This window comes from Podarcis muralis, chromosome 8 (assembly GCF_964188315.1).
Source record: "Podarcis muralis chromosome 8, rPodMur119.hap1.1, whole genome shotgun sequence".
Lineage (NCBI taxonomy): Eukaryota > Metazoa > Chordata > Lepidosauria > Squamata > Lacertidae > Podarcis > Podarcis muralis.
The window spans coordinates 77,349,778-77,374,267 of record NC_135662.1 but is presented as its reverse complement, the minus strand read 5'-3'; the positions used below and the strand labels follow the sequence as shown (position 1 = coordinate 77,374,267).

Here is a 24,490-nt window from a genome sequence, read left to right as displayed (position 1 = left end):
TTTAGCATCCTTCCAGCCTACTTGCTTGTATTATTTTTTTTAAAAAATAATGGATGTTCAGACTTTCCCGGGATGTCAAATTCAGGATACTGAATTCTGAACTTACACAAAATGCGCACGACCCTGGTTATCACAGTATAAGGATACGAGCGAAAAGCTGGTTTGCAACATGATAGACTCTTACTTTCTCAGAGAGGTCTGCGGCATGCTTGGCATTCTAATAATAATAATAATAATAATAATAATAATAATAATAATAATAATAATAATAATTTATTATTTATACCCCGCCCATCTGACTGAGTAGTAGTAGTCCAAGCGGGAGATAACTAGAGCATGTACCACTCTGGCAAGACAGTCCACAGGCAGGTAGGGTCTCAGCCTGCGTACCAGATGGAGCTGGTAGACAGCTGCCCTGGACACAGAATTGACCTGCGCCTCCATGGACAGCTGTGAGTCCAAAATGACTCCCAGGCTGCGCACCTGGTCCTTCAGGGGCACCGTTACCCCATTCAGGACCAGGGAGTCCCCCACACCCACCCGCCCCCTGTTAGCCGCCATCCATCCTCCAACTGCCTCCAGGCACTCACGCAGGACCTTCACCGCCTTCACTGGTTCTGATTTAAAAGAGAGGTAGAGCTGGTATCGTCTGCATACTGATGGACACCCAGTCCAAACCCCCTGATGATCTCTCCCAGCGGCTTCATAGAGATATTAAAAAGCATGGGGGAGAAGACGGAACCCTGAGGCGCCCCACAAGTGAGAGCCCAGGGGTCTGAACACTCATCCCCCCAACACCACTTTCTGGACACGGCCCAGGAGAAAGGAGCGGAACCACTGTATAATGTGTTTTTGTTCTTGTCTAATGTGTTCTGTTTCCTCTCTTTCCAGAATGTGTATGTAAACATAAACCGCATCATGTCTGTAGCCAACCGTTTGGTGGAATCCGGTCACTACGCCTCGCAGCAAATCAAACAGATCGCTAGCCAGTTGGAGCAGGAATGGAAAGCGTTTGCTGCAGCGCTGGATGAGCGAAGTACTTTATTGGACATGTCGGCCATTTTCCACCAGAAATCGGAGCAGGTCAGTAATTCTGCACGGCGGCGACAGCAGGCTGAACATGTACGGTCCCATTTAATCTTGAAATGGGTTTTGCCTCTCATGAGCCCCTGTTTGTATGTTTGCCTCTTAAAGGGGCTTTGGGACAGGGCGAGTTCCTGGTTTCTTTTTTCTTTTTGAATAATTTTCATTAGTTTTCAATTACATCCCAATAATAGCCTCATTATAACAATGCCAACTGATAATGCAATTGTTAATACCAATAATTCAAATACCAAATTATATGATTTAGATAAGGTGCCCCCCCCATGAGCTAGAATTGATGGCTTGATTATTTGCTTTATTTCTGTGTTCCAAAATTTCCATTACATTCCAGTCCTAATAATAATCCCTTACACAACAACTGCAGTATTCATAACTTCTATTTGTGTTAACACATTAAATGCTTTTTAAAACTACAAGTGAGGAGCTCAGACTATATCCTTGTTCTTCCTCTGTGTGGCAATTATCTTGTCCGTTGTGTTTTGTCCTTGTAAGATGTTACGTCTTTCTTTCCCCCGGTTGTTGCTGTTATCCATCATGCCTTGGGCGAAGCTGGTATCCCATTGTTGTTCCAAAAGTTTCTCCATTGCTCCAGCAGGTTCTGTTGATCCTCAACCTGCTCCAAGTCCGTTTGACTTGAGATCCTTGCTTTGGACAAGGGACGAGGGCCATTGCTCCTCAACACACCCTCACTGTAGCTGTAACACCTCCTATATTTTGCTAGAAAGAACAAGGAAATCCTCATCTTGATTTTGGTTTTTCTTGTTCCCTCCAGCAAAACACACACAAGCTGCATAGGTCTGCCCTTCATCCTCAAAGCATGGGCAAGTAGAGGGATCTCATGGCAAGCCTGCCTGTAACTGCTTTGGGAATTGGTGGTCACTACAAGCTACAAATAGGGACGCGGGTGGCGCTGTGGGTTAAACCACAGAGCCTAGGACTTGCCAATCAGAAGGTCAGCGGTTCGAATCCCCGCGACGGGGTGAGCTCCCGTTGTTCGGTCCCAGCTCCTGCCCACCTAGCAGTTTGAAAGCACGTCAAAGAGCAAGTAGATAAATACCCGCTTCCGGCGGGAAGGTAAACAGTGTTTCCATGCGCTGCTCTGGTTTGCCAGAAGCGGCTTAGTCATGCTGGCCACATGACCCGGAAGCTGTACGCCGGCTCCCTTGGTCAATAAAGTGAGATGAGTGCCGCAACCCCAGAGTCGGACACGACTGGACCTAATGGTCAGGGGTCCCTTTACCTTTACAAGCTACAAATAAGCTTTTTTTTTTTTTTTTTTAATGTGATGCCTTGTTAAGAGGCAAACGTACAACGTGGTCTTGGAACTCACCTGCTGGTGAGAAAAAAGCATAAGCAAAAGCAGTTGTTTGTGCCAATAAAGTTCCAACGTCTTGAATGGCATCATGATAGTTCCACCGTCTACATTATCCATCAAACGTTTTCCAAGGATCGTAGAGGATAACTAGAAAGCTGAGGACGCTGGGATGCAAGATTAAAATTAAAAGTTTAACCTGAGGCAAGCGTTTGACTAGGGTCTCTAGCTGCAGGCGTTCTCGGCTATTTAAAGTAACAGTTCTAAGTTATGCGTAGCCACAAGTGAATTAAAAACCTGATTTAGTGAGAAGCAGGCATAAATGTTCCTCTTATCCCCTGGAGGGCTGTCTCTATAAGTAGAGCGTGTCTTCCTTAAGGGAATGAGCTGCTCACTTGCAAACTCGGCTTTGAGTTGCCCGTCAGTTTTGTTTCTGTTACAGTTAGTGGTGTTACTTAATTGTCCTTTTATTGAGCTAAACGGAAGAGTGAAATATACGGAGCGGCTCTCTTTGACTTGCTACGGCTGAAGTTTTGTATTCGACGCTCTAGATGCGATTTTTTAATTATTATTCCATTTTACAATTAAGATTAACATTCAAATTAAATTCATAATCATACACTAATAAGATTCCCTGAATCCTTGGACTTACCTCTGCCCCTTCCTGGGTTCCATTTTAAGTCTTTTTTCAACTGTGTTGTATAATGTTCTCCATTTATCAGTTAACTCTCATTTTTACCATAGTTCTTGTTGCATTACAAGTGTTGTTAAAATCCTGCCAATGTTTTTAATTGTCTATGGTGTTCTTTAAGGTAACTTATAAATTTCTTTCATTCTTTATTAAATTTGTTGTCTTCTTGATCTTTGATCTTCCCGGTCATTTTTGCCGATTTAGCATAGTCCATCATCTTTATCAGCCATTCTTCTCTGGTAGGGACTTTGTCTTCCTTCCATCTCGAGGCCAAAAGTAACCTCGCAGCTGTCGTTGCATACATAAATAGTCTTTTTTGCTCCTTTGGTATTTCTGCACCTAAAATTCCTAACAAAAAGGCTTCTGGTATTTTAACAAAAGGTTATTTAAACATTTTTTTAATTTCATTGTAAATCATTTCCCAGAATGCTTCCGTTATCTTGCACATCCACCACATATGATAGAAGGTGCCTTCCTTCTCTTTACACTTCCAGCACATGTTTGTAGCAATTCTATACATTTTTGCTAGTTTAGTAGGAGTGATTTATCCCATCAAGCAGCGAAGAGGATCAGATTAAAGGAGAGCAGCCATCTCTATACCTTTAGTAGTTGCGAAGAATAGTCAATATTTAATATAGTTCTATAAGAACTATATGAAATATTGCAGAAAAGATTTATGAGACTGGATTTTAAGCTATGGGTTATTAGAAGTAATAGGATAACAAATGTAAGATTAAGAGATGAGGTTTGAAAATCATTAGACGTGGTTGATGGAAGTCTGAGGCGAAAATAGCCAAAATGTTGCATGAGACGAGATGATATGTTCTGTTTGGAAAATATATGTAAAAACTAATAAAAATGTATATTAAAAAAAGAAAGAAAAATTCAATTCTGGCAGGGGCAGCTTTTTAAAATAGCTGCAACCTGCCAAAATAGTATATTGCTATTAGTGGAGCAAAAGAGGGATGAATGTGGCGCAGATGGGAGACTTTGTACCAAAACCAAACATGGAACTGGGTTGATTTTTCTTGTGGTGGAGCAGTGGCTAATAAGACATAGAAGACCTAGATTCAAATCTTTCCTCACCTAAAGGAAAGCCCTGAGCAGGTACACTATCTCTTGCAGAGAGAACTGAGGTCCTGACTTCAGATATCACAACCTGCACAGGGCTGCTGTATGGGGATGGTGATAAATCCTAAGTATTTGGGGAAGGGTCATAGCCTAGAATACACGCTTTGCATGCAAAAAGTCAGTTCCTGGGGTCTTTAGCAGAAAAGCTGACCAGACTGGGAAAGAGAGAAACCTCGAAGGCAGATGGTGTTGGACTGGACCCAATGGCAGGTTCTTCATCTGCCATCTTCAAGGGGTTTAGTTCTTACCTACATTGTGAGTTCAGATATTGGTGATGGGTTCAGTCTACCAGGAGGCAGGTTCCTCTGTAAAGCCAGTCAGTTTCCCCTCCTTCTGCTGGAGATAATTGAGGGTTTTAGGATCGGGTTTGCTTCCCAGCTCTGGGCCATGATTCCCTGGCTACTGCTGCTGCTTTTTAGTAGATCCTACAAGATTAAACCTAGACAGCATCTTAAAAAGACATCACCTTGCCAACAAAGGTCCGTATAGTTAAAGCTATGGTTTTCCCAGTAGTGATGTATGGAAGTGGGAGCTGGACAATAAAGAAGGCTGATCGCCGAAGAATTGATGCTTTTGAATTATGGTGCTGGAGGAGACTCTTGAGAGTCCCATGGACTGCAAGAAGATCAAACCTCTCCATTCTGAAGGAAATCAGCCCTGAGTGCTCACTGGAAGGACAGATCCTGAAGCTGAGGCTCCAATACTTTGGCCACCTCATGAGAAGAGAAGACTCCCTGGAAAAGACCCTGATGCTGGGAAAGATGGAGGGCACAAGGAGAAGGGGACGACAGAGGACGAGATGGTTGGAAAGTGTTCTCGAAGCTACCAGCATGAGTTTGACCAAACTGTGGGAGGCAGTGGAAGACAGGAGTGCCTGGCGCGCTCTGGTCCATGGGGTCACAAAGAGTTGGACACGACTAAACAACAACAAGAAGATTAAAATGACACCATAAGGAATTTGGGTGACAGGAATGCATGCCACTTAGGCCTATAAGGGAAGCATATGATGGTCTGCATACAGCAGGGGTCAGCAACCTTTTTCAGCAGGGGGCCGGTCCACTGTCCCTCAGACCTTGTGGGGGGCCAGACTATATTTTTTTGGGGGGTGGGGAAAGAATGAATTCCTATGCCCCACAAATAACCCAGAGATGCATTTTAAACAAAAGCACACATTCTACTCAGGTAGAAACACGCTGATTCCCAGACCGTGCACGGGCCAGGCTTAGAAGGCAATTCGGCCTGATCCGGCCCCTGGGCCTTAGTTTGCCTACCCATGGCATCCAGCCTTCTTTCTCATTCCCGGTTTGTGTTCTAGTGCTTGCCTTAAGTTCTCCCAGTACTAATGCCAGTTTGAGCATGCTTCTGTTTCACAAGCAAAAGTTTGCATTGCGTAATTTCAGAACAAAAAGGGTGCATCGCTTGCAGCCAACTTGCTATTGGATGATGCGTCTATGGTCCCACAAGTGCGCCTGGTCGTTGTGGCATGAGTGCCCAAATAATTAAGAGGGAGAGACTGTTCTTTCAGTGTTTTCTGTGTAAACTTGAGGAGAAATAAAAATAGAACATGTAGGCGGAGTCTGGGACTAATTGAATTAGCCTTATTAATGCATCGTTCTGCTGTGTGCTTAATTGTAGGGCTTTCGCCACAGGAAAACAGGCTACGAATTATAAGATAACACCATGACTCTGTATGTTAGGGAGCGTGTTAACAGTGAGGATGATCGGGCTGCCTGATCCGACAGGATTTTCTGCTGCCAGAAATTGCAGCTGAACCCTTTAAAGATTTTTGGATGCATTTAGAACTGTCCTGTTTCGCATGTCAATTGAGGTTTGGCTTCAGATTGTTTTAGTGCTTCCATATGTGTTTGTTTCCTCTCTCAAGCCCCTCCACAGCTTAACAAAAGAGCTCTCATTTTACTCAAGCGATGTCCCCCCCCCCCTTTCTTTTACAACTGTCTCTCCATTGCAGAGGATAGCAAAATAAACATGTAATTCTTCTTCCTTCTTTTTTCTGAAGGCATCCTATTCTTTGATCTGGATTAAGCAAGGGCAGAAACGAATCTGAATTCATGCTAGTAGCTAGCCGAAGAGGTTCCTAAGACGTTCCTGCTATTCCTCATAGACTTGAGCGTTTTCTGGATAGAAGAGTGCAGGGTTTTAAAGGCAGGCAGATAAAAAGCTTGCCTTCAGGAGGGCTAGTTTGCTCCTTGATTCACCCTTGTTTGTCTAATGTTATGCACGAAGCCTAATGCAATCTCTCAATTTACGTTCTGGTGCAAATAACTAGGATTTTCTTTCCTTCCAGTACATGAGTAACGTGGATTCCTGGTGCAAGGCCTGTGGAGAGGTAGATCTCCCCTCAGAACTTCAGGACTTGGAGGACTCCATCCATCACCACCAAGGAATATATGAGCACATTACTCTGGCATATTCTGAGGTAGGTAACACCACTGCCCCTGTTTTTAAGTGGATTGTTTGTCGGACTTAATCTAATGCAATGGCTGCTTCACACATTTGACTTTTTAGCACCGAAAAGCAGCACCCAAACGAATAACAGTTATAAAGGCATAAGCTTGTGGGGATTGGCGAATGCTTCATTAGATACATGTAGTGTTATCTTCAGTCGATGGCACACACACGTGAAAACAGAGGTACTCAGGGCAGAGGAGAAGTAATATGTCCACTGTTTACTTAATAATAATAATAATAATAATAATAATAATAATAATTTATTATTTATACCCCGCCCATCTGGCTGGGTTTCCCCAGCTACTCTGGGTGGCTTCCAACTGAATATTAAAAACAGTACAGCATCAAACATTAAAAACTTCCCTAAAGAGGGCTGCCTTAAGATGACTTTTAAAAGTAAAATAGTTGTTTATTGCTTTGACATCTGCTGGGAGGGCGTTCCACAGGGCAGGCGCCACTACCGAGAAGGCCCTCTGCCTGGTTCCCTGTAACCTTACTTCTCGCAATGAGGGAACTGCCAGAAGGCCCTTGGCGCTGGATCTCAGTGTCCGGGCTAAACGATGGGGGTGGAGACGCTTCTTCAGGTATACTGGACCAAGGCCGTTTAGGGCTTTAAAGGTCAGCACCAACACTTTGAATTGTGCTCAGAAACGTACTGGGAGCAAATGCAGATCTCTCAGAACCGGTGTTATGTGGTCCCGGCGGCCACTCCCAGTCACCAGTCTAGCTGCCGCATTCTGGATTAATTGCAGTTTCCGGGTCACCTTCAAAGGTAGCCCCACATAGAGCGCGTTGCAGTACTTCTCTTATATATTGCAGGTGGCGACCATTTTGCATGGGGGTTCCGTTCCTGACCCTCACATGCTTTGGCGGGGCGGGCATAAGCCTGCCCCCTTATGCCCATGTCTTCCCTCTCGCTGCCCTTTTCCGGATTGATATTAAGAGTAGGTTTTTGTTAACACCGTTTCCTGTTTCGCAACTGTTGATTCATTTTCTTGAAATGTTGTTAACATTTATTCCACGTGTCACTGTGCTGCATTGAGCATGATTCTATCATTATCATCGTTATTATTCATTTCTATACCACTTTATATTTTTAAGAAAAATCTCAAAGCGGTTTACAGCACATTAAAACATCAATAAAACGATCCAGAATTAAACTTCACTAAAGAAAGTAAAATATGAAGCATACAGGTTCAAAGCAACATAACGAACAGGAAACTAAAATATTATCTTAAAGATTTCGAAATAAAATGTTACAAAGGAGGTCATCTACAGAATACGTACTTAACACAAACATGGTTCTATCAGCATACAAATAGACTCATGATATTAATAATATATGCAAACGTGTTGGAGTAAGGTTACCAGATTTTTTTCAATGAATCCCGGGACACTTTTCAACTTCAGTGGATTTTGTATGGGAACTGATTTGTAAATCTGGGGACTGTCGTCTGGTAACCTTACGTTGGAGAGTATTCTGCTGCTTTTGCTTACGACAGATTAACCCCGTTTTTCTTCTGGAAACGTTTACGCTTTTTAAGTGTACGCAAAGATGCTTTAAGTGTACAGTTTCAACTGCGTAGTGCAAATGTCAGGCATACAGTTTGCAAACGTGTGCGATACGAATTTGCTGATTTGGGAAGGAGCTGGGATTGGCTGCAGCTCCCTGTTGAGAGTGCATCTGTAGCAAAGCCAGATTTGCTTCTGTGTGAAAGGCCCTAAGGGCTGAATACTACTAGGGATGTTTCATGCTGTTTTTCTGTGGGCTGTGTGCAAGCATAATGCCATTAATTAATTTGACTTGTTGCCTCATAGATGCAGCATTGATTTGATCATTCAGTTTGGGTCTCACAACAAATGCTGGCTTTGTTTCACGTTAACTTGGCGGGGAGGAGGTGCTATAGTTGTTATATGTATTGTGTCAATAAAACATATGACCTGTGAATTTCACCGCATTTGTTGAGGTGATGGGTGCACTCAGTCTTTACCCAGGTTCCCTTCCTTGCTAGGGGATGTTGCTGTTGTTATTACGGATAATAATAATAATAATAATAATAATAATAATAATAAAGTTACCCACTCTTCACCATAAGGTCCCAGGGCAGATAGAAGCAACAAAAACAGTACTATTTAAAATAAAACCAAGCAACCATGCACAATGGGTATCAGGTTAATTTCCGGTTTCCAGGTGGGTCACAAATACTTTTCAGCTGTCAAAGGCAAGGGTAAAGAGATACGAAGAAAGCAAAATAATGATGCTAAATGAACCTCTGTAGACAGTAAATTTCACAATTTGGGGGATACCTGAAAGAAGCCTTCTTCTGGGCTTCCCCTCCTTGAACTTCTGAGGTTGGTGGAGATATGAGGACAGCTTCTTCTGCTGAGCTTCATACTTAGGATGGTCTGTAGGAGAATCAATTGGTCTTTTGGGAAAATGTAAGCCTTTTCACTCTTCCTGGCAGCCTTCAGTCCCACCCGCTCCTTACAATGTGCTCTACCTTTACACTTGGAAAGCTTCCCATTCTGTCCTTTTTCTTCTCTAGCTCTTGACTACAGAACATTCTTTGCATTTTTCTCCTCCCTCCACACCCAACTGCTTTTTCCTAAATCCTCACAGTAATTGCTGTGGGAGCCTGAGAAGAGGCAAGTAGAATGGTAGTTTTGTTCACGAATCAGGTAGTTGTGAAGTGTCCCTGATCCTCTTTACCAACTTCAGACACCTGTCAGCTTATTAGTGTCCCTCAATATAGTTTAACAGTGATAATCTTGAAGACTTGTTTTAGTAAATTATTGCCCTTGTTCTGTATACTGGCCAGAGGAGGCATAGATCTAACCTCACTTGCCTATCCTTTCAGGTTGAAATGTTCCAGTCAATTTCTTTCAGTATCCATCTTGCCTGTCTTTCGATTAACTTCAGTGTGTGGGCAGGAACACTAAAACAAGTATTTTCTGTGCTTCTATTCTCCAACCGTTATAGTAAACAAACAGACCTGTGAAAAACCAGAAATATTGTGTGTTGCGGGTGGCGCTGTGGGTTAAACCACAGAACCTAGGACTTGCCGATCAGAAGGTCAGCGGTTCGAATCCCCGCAATGGGGTGAGCTCCTGTTGCTCGGTCCCTGCTCCTGCCAACCTAGCAGCTCAAAAGCACGTCAAAGTGCAAGTAGATAAATAGGAACCGCTCAGGCGGGAAGGTAAATGGCATTTCCATGTGCTGCTCTGGTTCACCAGAAGCGGCTTAGACATGCTGGCCACATGACCCGGAAGCTGTACGCTGGCTCCCTCGGCCAATAAAGCGAGATGAGCGCCGCAACCCCAGAGTCGGCCACGACTGGACCTAATGGTCAGGGGTCCCTTTAGCTTTACTTTAACATCCACCCTTATACCCAAGAGATTCAGAGCAGGAGAAAAGCAGTTTGTGTTTATGAAGAGTCAATCAGATTGTGTGTAAATACAAATGTGACATCTCACATTCTTGTGGGATAACGGCCCATCATGACGCCACGTAAACCTGAAGGAGGGTGGGCCTTGGCCTTCCTCAACCCCAGCCCATTTACTGCCTTCTTAATTTTGTCTTAGCTCCTTGCTCCTTGTGAGTTATAAATGTGACCTCTCACATTACTATCTGCATGCAGCGAAGGGAGTTAGGTGGGAGTTTGCAATCTGCTCCCGATCTCAGAACTCCTGGAGGCTTTGAAGAGTAGGGAGAGAATTGGCATCTGAAGGCGCACCAAAAATAATCCCTGGTTTTGCTCAGTCAGTCGTTGCCATCTGTAGCTGAAACATGAACGCTGCACCTTTGACTCGGAGCTATCTTGGCAGAGAGGAAAAAGGACACTTCTTCTAACAGTGCGTGTTGATACAAGCTGAAGTCATTTCCCCCCCTCTAGAAGAGGCAGCCAACACCTTAAATGAGCCCCGTGGCCACTTTTTCTCTGCTGGAGTCAAATGATGGAGACGCAGGAAGGAATTCAGTGTTGCACTAAATCAGGCTTCCTCATCCTCAGCCCTCCAGATGTTTTCGGCCTACAACTCCCATGATCCCTCGCTAGCAGGACCAGTGGTCAGGCATGATGGGAATTGTAGTCTCAAAACATCTGGAGGGCCGAGTTTGAGGAAGCCTGCACTGAATAAACATACGTTCCTTCAATACAAGCATTTCTTATTGACCTCACCGCCCTATGTTATATTCTGGGGGTCCTCCTGACCCCCTAAAACAAGTTGGGGTGGCAGAAGAGGGAAGAAAACCCCACTGCTTTAGTGGGAACTATTGTAGTGGCTCCTTCTGGCAGAACTACTTACTTGAACCTGGCCCTCAAAATCCCAGCCTTTTGGGTGAACCAGTTGCTGTTCCTTCACCCCTAGTGCCAGAGATGACATCACCGCTTTGCTATAATTTCAGTACATAAATGTGCTGTGTGTCGTCGGCTACATGTGGGGGTTTCCAGCAGTTGGTGTCCAAGAAGCAGCTCTCTGTAGTAAGCTTTCACAGAAAGAAGATGCTCTAGGGCAAGAGTGTGGAAAAGCTATGTCCCCAATGGGCCAACTCTGACAAGTGGGTTGTTGCCCCGAGTAAGTAATGAAGTTTCTTGAGAAACCTACCCAATACAGTTACAAAAGAATAAAAGTTTCCTCAAGGAGATTATGTAGCTTTGTGTCCCTTTAAGGTTCCTGACTAATGCGAAAAAAACGACGAAGAGAGATGAGGCGAGGGAGCAGGATTGGAGAGGCAATGGAAGGGCGATAATAAGAATGATAATTTTATTATTTGTACCCGACTCATCTGACTGGGTTGCCCCAGCCACACTGGGCAGCATCTAACAGATATAAAAACGTAATAAAACGTCAAACATTAAAAACTTCCCTGGACAGGGCTGGCTTTAGATGCCTTTTTAAAGTTGTATAGTCACCGTACTTTTGGCTCTATAAGACTCACTTTTTCCCTCCTAAAAAGTAAGGGGAAATGTGTGTGCATCTTATGGAACGAATGCAGGCTGCGCAGCTATCCCAGAAGCCAGAACAGCAAGAGGGATTGCTACTTTCACTGCACAGCGATTCCTCTTGCTGTTCTGGCTTCTGAGATTCAGAATATTTATTCTCTTGTTTTCCTCCTCCAAAAACTAGGTGCGTCTTGTGGTCTGGTGCATCTTATAGAGTGAAAAATACGGTATTTATCTGCTGGGAGGGCGTTCTACAGGGCGGGCGCCACTACCAAGAAGGCCCTCTGCCTGATTTGCTGTGATCTCGCTTCTTGCAGTGAGGGAACCAGAAAACCCTCAGACCTGGATCTCAGTGTCCGGACTGAACGACTGGGTTGGAGATGCTTCTTCAGGTTTACAAGGATGAATGGCGTTGGAACAATCTTCCCTCATGAGGACTGAACAATGTGGTCTCTTGGGGACAAATAATTCAAGACTTAGATTCCTGAGGGGGAAGGGTTATCTGAGGCGATAGGTGAATTTGAATCTGGCCGCTCATAGGGAAAGGGGATTTTCCAGATGCACTGAGTCACACAAGGTATGGCAATCCAGTTTTCCCCAATCACAAGATAGAGAGGGTGGTCTTAGAGAGCAGAGGCAAGAGCCATGAACCAGTTATAGTAGTGGACCCAACATCTGTGCTATCCTTGGAACTTCAGTGCCGAATGCAAAATGGCGGCATCTGTGTACAAGACAGATGAAGAACACTTAAGAGATCCAATCAACTGCTGATCAGTTTACCGTTAAGGCAAAGTCACTTAGAAGGGAAAGTTTTCACCTCCGAAGCCGCCATTATTTTACTGCAGTTCCTTTTAATGCAGAGATGAAGGAGCGAAATAAAATCTGTACTAATTGTGCATCGCCTCTCCTGGCTGCTAGATTTATATTTAAAAGCAAAACAGATATGCTGTGCTTTTTAGCTGGATAAATACCACATACAGCATCTTTAAAATAATAAAGTGAGAGTCTTGTGAAAGGTGGGAGGCGTCAAGTCTCTAAAAATGTTTTCAAACGAAAACCCAGGATATTTCTGAAATATGGTGGTGTCGACTTGTTGCCATATGGGCTGGTTAGCAGCTAACCTGTATTGAGGGCACTGTTTTTCAACTCTGCATTGGCAGAAAGGCCAGAAATGTAAGCTCTGCCCACTCATTGACACCTACGCAAGCCCAGGCCCAGGCAAAGGGCTTTTTAATCCCATCTCTCTGTGTGCCTGCAGCAAAAGCAGTTTGGGCAGAGCCCTCCCCTTAATACACACATCAGCTGCTATGGGCTTGAACTTAGGAATGGGTAGCACATTGTGTGTAATTGGGGGCAAAAAGGTAGTACCAAGGTGCTTAATTGAACTGGCACTCTGAGTATGCCCTTGATCATTTAGCTTCCTTCAAGAGTAGATGAACCAAGAGAGAGAAGGCTTTGACAAATGCACAGGTGCCAGTGAACCCTGGCATACCTTAACTATCCTCATTAATATCAGGCACACTTTCCCTCTGTATCTGAGAGTGGCAAGAGCTCCAGATATACGCTAATACCCGACTCTGCACTCTTTATCAGTTTCCCTTCTTCTAACAGGACATCGATTAGCCCTGGTGTGAAACTTTGAATTGGCAGTCCCACACAAATCAGGCTACAGTGGTACCTCAGGTTAAGTACTTAATTTGTTCCGGAGGTCCATACTTAACCTGAAACTGTTCTTAACCTGAAGCACCACTTTAGCTAATGGGGCCTCCCGCTGCTGCCACGCCGCCGGAGCCCGATTTCTGTTCTTATCCTGAAGCAAAGTTCTTAACCTGAAGCACTATTTCTGGGTTAGCGGAGTGTGTAACCTGAAGCGTATGTAACCTGAAGCGTATGTAACCCGAGGTACCACTGTATATCATTTCAGCAGGCAGGAGGCAATTACGATGGCTGAGGATGTAAAAAATAAAATTAAACATGGGAGAATGCTATGGTCCACATCTTCCCCATGCCATTCCTTGCACCTTCAACAGCATGGTGCCCTCAGATATCCTGGACCAGGGGCCAGCAACCTTTTTCAGCAGGGGGCTAGTCTTACCGTCCCTCAGACCATGTGGTGAACCAGACTATATTTTGAGGGGGGGAAATGAGCAAATTCCTATGCCCCACAAATAACTCAGAGATGCATTTTAAATAAAAGCACACACTCTACTCGTGTAAAAACACCAGGCAGGCCCCACAAATAACCCAGAGATGCATTTTAAATAAAAGGACACATTCTACTCATGGAAAAACACACTGATTCCCGGACTGTCCGCGGGCAATTGGGCCGCATCCAGCCCCCAGGCCTTAGGTTGCCTACCCCTGTTCTTGACTACGATTCGCTGTATCTTAACACCTTTTTTTTAATTGTGCACGAACATTCAGACCTTTATATCACCTAGCTACAGTTTTTAGTGCTATTATCCAGTAATAGACTGTAATTTCCCTCAGTATTAAACAGCTATTTGACATTGCTCTTTCAGTCATGTTAATTTGGGAGGATTTCCCCCCAGTTAAAAACAAAAACTCCCAAGAGATACCAACATTGTGTTGAAAAACCAATTCTTTAGAATGTGTTTCAAGAGGGAGGGAAGTAAGCAAGCTTTTACTGTCAGGGTACAGAGTCGGTTATTGTCATTGGCGTGAAGCGAGAAAGAAATTAGACCCCATTTCTACATAATGTAAAAAGGAGCTATGAAGATTAAGGCAACCATGTTTTTTTCCTCGTGTTCAATAAACTTTAATAAATTGTAAGTAAAAGATGTGTTCACTCAAGCATCAGATTGATCACTGAGTGAAAAATTACTGCTGCCACCACTGTCATACTTCATATTTGGCTGTTCTTTGAAGATAGATGGGCAAAGGAACCAGGTTTACTGAAGACTTTCCGTCCTTCTGCAGACAAAGCCACTGCAAGCACTGAGCCCGATGAGGCTGGAATTCTTAGCTAAGCAAAATGCATTCATTTAGTCAAGTTGGATGCCGATAAAACTTTTCAATGAAATCGGTTTAGAGCAGACTCAGTTCCTGTATGGCTTCAAAATTCAGAGAGAGGCAATCTTGATTCTTGACATTCATTGCCAAATATGTCTTAACGCCCAGGCCTTAAAAACCCACCACGTAGTCAAAAGCCTCCAGTTGCCTGTAGCAACTTCTGTTTTCGGGAGGTGTTCGTCAGCTAGAAGGCCTCATTTTAGTGCCCCCTCTCTATCTTTTGTGTGCTGTTTCTCATCCGCTTGCTTGGTCGCCTGTCGTATACAGGTTCATTTTGCAGAAAGGAAGCTGCTTCGGTGCTTTGTATGGGTTCGGCTGGTGGTGGCACTTTTCAGAACCAATTGTCTTCTAACCATATGAAGACAATTTGGAGGGTTTACCATTAAATGCTAAAGTTCAGTGATAATACAACAGCTGGAACACACTGAAATGCTTGCTGCACTTGGCCTAATGTGTACCTATCTGATGACAGCTAACAACTGGCTGAATAAATTTATTTGACAATGGTGGCACTTTCCCACAATTGTGTGATCTAAACCGCAGTCTGCCTGTTGCTCCTCAGCCTTAAATATTATGTATTGAATGTCAAGTATTGAGTTTTTGAAACTATGGCCCCTTCTGTGCTCTACATTTAAAACACTATTATTGCATGACTTTGAACAATTTTGGCTTCCCCCAAAGAATCATGGGAACTGTAGTGGGTTTTTTAGGGTCCTGACAGTTGTTAGGAGAGGCCTGTTCCTCTCACAGAGCTACAATTCCCAGAATGGTTCAACAATTGGTCCCTCTCCCCAGGAAACTCTGGGAATTGTGAGTGGAATAGGAGTCTTAGAAAGGGCCTTACTCTTCTACTGTATCCACACACATCCTTCTACTTTTGGATCCGCTTCAATAGTAGACGAGATAATTAAATATGACCATTACCTTTTAACAAGTTATTAAAAAATGTCTATGGAATCATTTGTAAGATGAACGCTATAGGATGATAACCGTATTTCGTGTTCCGTAAAGGAGGGGGGGAAATCCTGCAGTTATTTTTTTAAAAAAAAAATTCAGCAAAAGTAAGGTGACTAAGCTATTTGTGTTTGAAAAGCTCTGGGTTTTTAATGGTGCCTGCTTTTATACAACTGTACTCAAGAGACCATATGTTGTTGCTGCTACTTAAATTTTTATACCTCCCTATACTCACAGGCCTCAGGGTGGTTACAATATAAAATCACAATATAATAACACAAAATACATAATAAAAACAACCCAGTGCCCTGCCCCATACTCCACAGACCTTCTTTGTTTCTCTGTGTGTGTCTCTGTCTCTCTCCCTCCCCCCAACCCCTGCAGCTTGGGGGGGTCTTTGAGAGCAGGAATCGGGAACCGGTGGTGGTAACAACAACATTATCAACAACAACAATTATTATTATTATTATTTATTTATATCTCGCCTGTCTGTCTGGGTTTCCCCAGCGACACTGGGCGGCTCCCAACAGAATATTAAAAACACGATAAAACATTGAACATTAAAAACTAAACAAGGCTGCCTGTTATTACTATTACAGGACTGCTGGTTATTACTATTACTATTTAATATATTACCTGCCCTTCACCCTAAGGGCCCAAGCAGGATTGAAATGCTTTAAAATCCAACATTTAGAGCAACTTGCAATCACAAAAATAGAGTGGGTCCTAAGATGATAATATTATTATTATTATTATCATCATCATCATCATCATCATCATCCAGACATTGTTGAACTACAACTCTCATCGTCGGGAATTGTAGTTCGGCATCACCTGGAGGGTTGGGTGACAGGTTTCTCCACCCCTGCTCCGGAAGAAGAATTTATTGTAGCAAATGGGACTGTGGCTGAAAGAGAAAAGCTGTACTCCCCTCCTTTGAACATAGTCGCCTTTTAATTCCAACCATAATAAGTAATGCCATGCTTCCTGTGCTTGAGGTGGAGGTATTCTCCTTCATCGTTAGATGGGCAAGCAACTGTGAAATTCTAGTGCCACATCCTGGAAATTTGCATAGCCTGCAGGTGAGCTCTTAAATTCTTGTCTCGCTGAACAGGTGAGCCAAGACGGGAAGTCGCTGCTCGACAAGCTGCAACGGCCTTTGACTCCTGGAAGTTCAGACTCCTTAACCGCTTCCGCGAACTACTCCAAGGCGGTGCACCATGCCCTAGATGTTATTCACGAAGTGCTGCATCACCAGAGGCAGCTGGAGAACATCTGGCAGCATCGGAAGGTCCGCCTGCATCAGCGGCTTCAGCTGTGTGTCTTCCAACAGGATGTTCAGCAGGTCAGTTCATGGCTCCTAGGGTCGGGAGATGTTCTGTTGCAGATGCTTGCAAGGGGTTTTATTCTTATTTTTTACACAACCACCCGTTTCCTATACGTTGCCGTTGTCTAAGAAAAGAAGTGAAACGGGGGGGAATTAGAGTTCTCAGCCAGTGTGCTTCGGAACCCTTTTCAGTTAGCCAAGGGTACTAGATGCAATTAAAATGATTATTGGGGACGCGGGGATTATTGGTGGCGCTGTGGTCTAAACCACTGAGCCTCCTGGCCTTGCCGATCAGAAGGCCAGCGGTTCGAATCCCCGCGACGGGGTGAGCTCCCGTTGCTCTGTCTCAGCTCCTGCCAGCCTAGCAGTTCGAAAGCACACCAGTGCAAGTAGATAAATAGGTACTGCTGTGGCGGGAAGGTAAACGGTGTTTCCATGCACTCTGGTTTCCATCATGGTGTCTCGTTGCACCAGAAGCGGTTTAGTCATGCTGGCCACATGACCCAGAAAACTGTCTGTGGACAAATGCTGGCTCCCTCGGCCTGAAAGCGAGATAAGCGCCACAACCCCATAGTCGCCTTTGACTGGACTTAACCGCCATGGGGTCCTTTACCTTTTACCTAAAATGATTATTGACAGTTTATTGAAAACTAAGCTAAAATTGAAAACCAAGGCTGATAACAAATCTTAAATTTCCAGCTGAGAAGGGAGAACATTACTGCACACTGTTGATGGATGGGGATATTTGGCACTCTCTATACAGTAAGCCATTAGTGCAGAAAAGAAAATGGCGGCTGATTCTGGCTGAGTGTTTCGAGGCCTACAACCTGAGAATCTTGTGCATCCTCATTGTACTTTCATATTGCATAACGTGCATGTGAATATTATACTTTCTGAGTTGTGTGCAGATGCAGCGGCAAGGCATGTATGATGAAGGCAGATTTGGTTTAAATTTAAGGGAAATTGTAAAAACAAATACAAGTGTACGCCTTGGCTTCCACAGAAGGCCTCGCGTTCCTCTTCTCCTCAACCTTTCTCAGAGCAAGTAACTAAATTTTGTGTGGAAAATTCCAAGCACGCTCAGTTGAAGGAAACCGGGAGTCTTCCAAAAGGGAGGGTGCATATTAAAGGACTGAGCTTATGAGGTGGCAGTTGATTCCCGGCCAGGTGACGAAAGAAAAGCCTAGCCAGGGATCTTGCATTTGGGTGAAGGGGGAGATCACACACAGAAACACACCTATGTTTGCTTCTGGTGATCTGGTGGCAGTAGAAACTCTCTACCTCTCAACACAAGTCAGTGTAATAAATAAGGAAGATGGCATGGACAGGGCATGTTTGACTGTTAAGTAAAAGACTTGAGCGTCAGCCACCAGAGCTGGACTGACAGAGGAAGAAGCAGGACTTTGAGAACCTGTCACTGCGTCGTCCTTACCAGCCAATCTCCCAGGACCTTCCAGCCTCTTCAAAGTAAGTGAGGCATGTCTAGGGCTCTCGGTGGAGTATGGAGGGGAAGCCCCTACCATGCTTGTCAGGCAGCTTCAAAAGATCCCTGTAGGGACCTATTCCCCAAGATCATTTGTTGGCGCCATGCAGCCTCTGACAATTATAAAAATGACTAAGGTGACCCACTAACCTGAAATGCCTTCTTTCCTTGTTCCTTCCCCAAGCCTCACTGGCTTTCGTTTACATCAGGAGCCCATGCTGTATCTCTCCCACATTCTCACCTGCATTTCCTACTGGTGGATTAAAAGGGGGGAGAGGAGGAAAGGAAACGGTTTTATTTTGTCACCAAATTGACAGGTGTAATTTTGAAAGTGGCACTGCTGTCATATCGTTTGATCTGCACATACCAGTTTGTTGAAAGCAGCGGTTGCCTGTCATCTGCATCAGTGACTATCAGATGAATTAGGGTGGCTTTGAATCCATCAAAAATTGACCTCCCGAGGAATGCAGAGACCCAGAGTGATTTCACTGTTTGGGCAAAAGCGTCATCTGCTGTAATGTTTTGCCACTTTCTGCTCCCATGTCTACCCTACATGAATTCCCTAGGTGTGAGAGTTTCATATCCTCCTTACACACACACACACACACACCCCACTTGAGCAATTTTTATCTGGCCTGATAGCTCACCAAATTTTAATCAAGTTTGCGCTACATTCTCGCCGACTGCAAATAGGTTGCATCTTCTCAGCATGTAGGATTTAGCAGAAATGATAAGTTCTTCCAGATCTAGCTTTCAAGCACCATATCTTTTCATCCTACAGCCAGGGACCTGTAAAGTAAAAAAACATGAAACAGTATACAAAACAGTTGAAGCTTAAATTGTACGTGATGAACAGGCTTCATTTCACAATGGGTTTTTCTGCTGCCTGGTCCCTAAGCAAATGATGTCACCTGGCTCCATGTTGTTGGAGAGCGAATGTGGCTTAGAAAACTAAATATAAGTTCCAATAGCTATTCAGGAAGCTGCTGAAAATGCTCATAGCAAGGATATATACACACTCATAAAAACTACATCTGTTTCTTTTGAAGCAATGGGGAATTTTTAGGTGGAAGGATTTTGGGGCAGACCAGGGAGACCTGCTCTTAATATCTTAACGATGTTGACTGGTTAGGAAATTCTGGTTAAGAAAGAACCAGGGTTAGTCGGAACGCCAACAGCAGCCTTAACAATGATTTAAAATGCCAGTGGGAATTTCTGCACAAGGAGAATTTCTGCACGGCTGTTCCATACACTCCTGACCTCTTAACCATGGTAAAGAGACCAGGTACTTTATTTACATTTTTTGAACAGTCATAGAAAACCGCGTGCTCAATTCAAAATTATAGTGCAGTCTTTGAAGACATCCTTTCTTCCTTTGCGCAGAACTGCTTCCTTTGTTCTTCATTCTTCCTCCTTCGCAGACCTGCAGTGCTCTCTTTTTTCCTCTTAATTTGAACAATGGTTGAACTTCTGGCTAATGCTCAAGGCTTTTGCTATAGTCAACCAGGGAAGAATCTGTAGAATGAATGTTTGCCCGAAGGCTGTATAATATCTCTGACTAATATAAGCAGAAGCGGAATGTCTGATGAATGAGGCTTCGCTGTGTTTGCAGACTCCAGGGTGGAAGTTGGCTCTTAACGTTACATGCAATTCCTGAAAATATTACTTGGACGGGCTTGAATTAAACTTTGCTTTTAAGGAAGAGCTCTTCAGTTGCACTGGAGCCTGCCAGTATGATGCATCTGTAGAGAATTTGTGGAGTAGGGGAACATCTTGCTTTTGTTACCGTCTTAATTGCAATAGCATTGTGATGTGTCTGTTGGCTTCAGAACCCAGAATGTTTAGCTGCTGAGTAGATTCTGATTAGTAAAAACTTTGGGGCCCGATGTGTATTGAAAGCAGAGTTCTTGCCCGATGAGACAATTAAAGCCCTGCATTTGATGGTTAGACATGCAAAGCAACATCTCAGGATAAGATACAGTTCTACTTAATTTCACTGGTTTTCAAATGTGACGCCTACAGGGAACGCTTTGTATGAACTTGTCTGCCAAGCAGGCCTTGCATATAGGCCTTGGAGTGTGCAAAGGATTCTGGGGAATGTTGTAGCGTGCACATTTAGTTCGCATGAGATATTTGTTGGCAAGGCCTGTTACACCTTGCCATCACTGTATACAAACTGTGTGTACATTTCGAAGGGCAATTAGTGCATCATATCAGTAGAATGTAGTGTAGGTGGACACAACAACAAGCTATGAGATCTCTTAGGAATAATATGGACATTTTATATGAATTAGCTGTTATGCAGTTAGTACTCGATGGTGCCATTGCCTTTTTGCTGCTTCACAAAGATCCAGCTCTCACTCTGTGCAGCATCTATGTGCCTTGGTCAGGCCACACCTGGAATGCTCTGTCCAATTCTGGGCACCACAATTTAAGAAAGATGTTGACAAGCTGGAACGTGTGCAGAAGAGGGCAAGCAAGATGATAAAGGAAGCCAAGCCTTACGAGGAACGGTTGAAGGAGCTGGGTATGTTTAGCCTGGAAAAGAGGAGGCTGAGAGATATCTTCAAATATCTCAAGGGCTATCACATGAAAGAGGGCACAGCTTGTTTACTCCTGCTCTGGAGGGTAGGATTTGAACCCGTGGCTTCAAGTTACAAGCAAGGGGATTCCCACTAAATGTCAGGAAGAACTTTCTGACAGTAAGAGCTGTTTGGCAGAGGAACAGTCTTCCCCGGGAGTTTGTGGTCTCTCCTTCCTTGGAGGTTTTCAAGCAGAGGTTGGGTGGCCATCTGTCATGGATGCTTTAGCTGAGATTCCTTCATTGGAGGGGGTTGGACTAGATGTCCCTTGGGTCCCTTCCAACTCTACAGCTCTATGATTCTGTGTAATTGTGAATCCTGGCATGTTTGGAGGATTTTCACTTATGGAAAGTACATTTGATTGATTGATTGATTGATTGATTGAAGTTCCTTTTATATTGCTTTTCAGGATCATAGATCCTCCCAAAGCAGCTTAGGAAAAATCAGCCATTGCCAACCTCATGCCCTCCAGATGTTTTAAACTATGGCTGTGCCGGCTGGGGATATAGGAATGGCAGCCCAGAACACTGGATTCAGCAGCTCAAGCAACACCTAACCCCATAGGAAATATTTTTCTTGCTTGGTTCTCAAACCCTCCAAGGAGCATCTCTCCCTTTGGAGACTTGACAGTCTGAGGTCCAGTGCGCACGATACAGCTGCCGAATTATACTGAGTCCATGTCTGCAGCAGCTTCTTGCATGGCCAGTTGACTCACTGTAGAGTTTTGAGATTATTATTTTTTGACGTCACTGCAGACTTTATCCAGAGAATTGCCACAAATCTGTGTGGTGGACTTGTGTAGACAACCACTTTGCGGATCGTTTTTAATGTAGCCTCTATGCAGCAGGTTTTTTTTAATGTGTAGAGGCCCTGGGCCAGGATTAATCTGATTTGGGAGTTTTAATAATCACTAGGCTTTAATTTGATTTTTACTTGGCTTTTATTTGGATTTGGATATAGATCTATATACACAAAATGTTGCCTGTCCTGGTCTTTTGGGATATTTTTTTTTGGGGGGGGGGGAATTTAGATAAACCGGGAACTTGATTGTGGTTAAATTGATATGCCCTGTTCGTTACAGCAGCAGTAGATGCCATTTGAGCTGCGTTGTAAGCATATAATTGGGATTCCTTCACGCTGATGTTTTGCAGGTGCTGGATTGGATCGAAAACCATGGAGAAGCTTTCCTTAGCAAACACACAGGGGTTGGTAAATCGTTGCATCGAGCCAGGGCGCTGCAGAAACGCCATGAAGACTTTGAAGAAGTGGCACAGGTAGGACTCACCCATGAGATGTTCATTTTAGCATGTCAAAACAGCTTGTAAAATAATGTACTGCAAGCCTTGGAAAAATAAATCGAGTAGTTTGGAATTTTGGCTGATATATCGTCCCCTGAGCTGGGTGATACTCCGATTCGTTGTCTGAACCAGCATGGCGTTCACATTGTGAACTTTTTGAGCTGCCGATACATCGCGGTTCCCTAGCCACTGCACCTCAAACCAAGAAGTTGCAGCTGACCATGATTTTAAAGTTGGCTTCTGAATCCTGGCTTGTTTGGGAGCTGTTAAAAGTAGTTCCCTGAACAGGAAGCTATGGCTAACGACATCACAAGCAACCTAGAGAAAAACAGATCTGTAAGCCGCTGATCATCTTTATTAAGACAGAGCTTTACTTTTGTGGTCCATTGAGTTTAACCAGAACTGTTTGTGTTTCAAGTATAAAGCACTGGAATTCAGCCAGGAATTCAGCCAGTTCTGGAGTTCCTTTCTCTCATTCTTGATGTTCATGGTGGCGGTGTGGAAGAACTATTAATCTAGGATTATGTGCCATTGGCATCCCGTCAGTTTGGAAATAGCTCTTGTCAGTGGGTTCTAAGTTCTGTGCTCCTGGTCTGTGTCTTGTGTTCTCGGCAGAGATTTGTTTTCCAAATTGCTAGGCCACCTTTCAGAGCTGACCCTCCCAAGGCAGCTCACAACATTGCAAGCACTAACAATTCATAATACAGTCGTACCTTGGAAGTCAAATGGAATCTGTTCCAAAACGTTCAGAAACCAAACTTCGGCTTCTGATTGGCTGCAGGAAGCTCCTGCAGCCCATCGGAAGCCACGGAAACCCCATTAGACATTCGGCTTCCAAAAATGGTTTGCAAACGGGAAAAGTCACTTCCGAGTTTGCGGCATTTGGGAGCCGAAACGTTCGAGAACTAAGCTGTTCGAAAACCAAGGTACGACTGTAATAGATTACAATCCCTAAAGTTGCAATATAAAAATGTCAGCCGAATCAAACACTATCAATATTAAAAAGTATAAATTAAAAATATAAAAACAAGCAGGGTGGAATAAAAAATAGAAACAGCAACCAGGAGCCCTTTGAATGTTGAACGGCTGTGCCGTATGTTGGATACAAAAATTTAGAGGAACTGAACAAAATTAGCTATGAAAATGACAAACTTCAGTGGATCAGGTGCTTGTGGGTTGTTTTCTTTTGGTAAACTTGGGGGAATCTCTTCCTATGGATGTGTTGTAAGATTATGGTAGAGATTACCATATTTTTCCGTGTAGAAGACTAGGTTTCCCCCCTAAAAAATAACGTCAAAAATTTGGAGCCGCCTTATACACGGATACCTCTCCCACCATTTTCTTAAATCAGAGTCCCCCAAAATAGGGGGCATCTTATACATGCCCCCTTCCATCTTAAAGATGGAAAAATACGGTAAATCCCTGCAGAATTTTCCCTTTTGCAATAACCCTTGCCCTGGTTTTTCTGTAGAATACATACACCAATGCAGACAAGTTGCTAGAAGCAGCTGAGCAGCTGGCACAGACAGGAGAGTGTGACCCCGAAGAGATTTATCAGGCGGCACACCAGTTGGAAGACCGGATTCAAGATTTCGTTCGGCGGGTAGAGCAACGCAAGATTCTCTTGGACATGTCCGTGTCTTTTCACACTCACGTTAAAGAGGTAAGTGAGCAGCAAAGTGTATACGTCAATGATAGTTCTGGGACCGTAGTTTAATGTAAGCCAGTTTCAAACTGGCTTGGGCAAGGAAGACTTCAGATTTGATGGAGTCCTTGCAAACTGTCCTCTGGCGGACCTCCTCTTCTGACTGTGCACTTTGGCAAGCTATTGCTTTCCCTGGGCCTAAGTTATATTTCCTGGAGCTAGGGGACTCATTATTTTTATTTATTATGAAATTATATCCCACATTTCTGCAAAAGTACACAGGGCGGCCTGGGCAAAGTTGAGACGGTGCAAAATACGACAAATATGCGACCTAAAAACAAGTCTAAATGCAACCTACAAGCAAAACCATCAACAGTTAAAAATGAACAAACTGATCACGCAGTAGAAGATTGGAAGTTGTGGAACTGCAATTGTTTCCCTCCGCTGGCTCCCAATATCTTTTGCCACCCTTAACCAGGGTTACCTTTTAACTAAGATTTGAAGCCAGGTTCTGCTTC

General features: G+C 43.9%; 1 protein-coding gene across 4 annotated transcripts in view; it reads left to right on the top strand.

The window, feature by feature from the left end:
• Positions 1–24,490, top strand: part of TRIO (trio Rho guanine nucleotide exchange factor) — a 270,608-nt gene that overhangs the window by 97,483 nt on the left and 148,635 nt on the right. For all 4 annotated transcript variants that reach the window (XM_028737945.2, XM_028737948.2, XM_028737949.2 and 1 more), the window contains exons 7-11: positions 892–1,083; positions 6,544–6,675; positions 16,752–16,982; positions 22,181–22,303; positions 23,799–23,990. In XM_028737945.2, the coding sequence (XP_028593778.2) occupies positions 892–1,083; positions 6,544–6,675; positions 16,752–16,982; positions 22,181–22,303; positions 23,799–23,990 (870 nt within the window). The remainder of the gene's footprint in view (positions 1–891; positions 1,084–6,543; positions 6,676–16,751; positions 16,983–22,180; positions 22,304–23,798; positions 23,991–24,490) is intronic.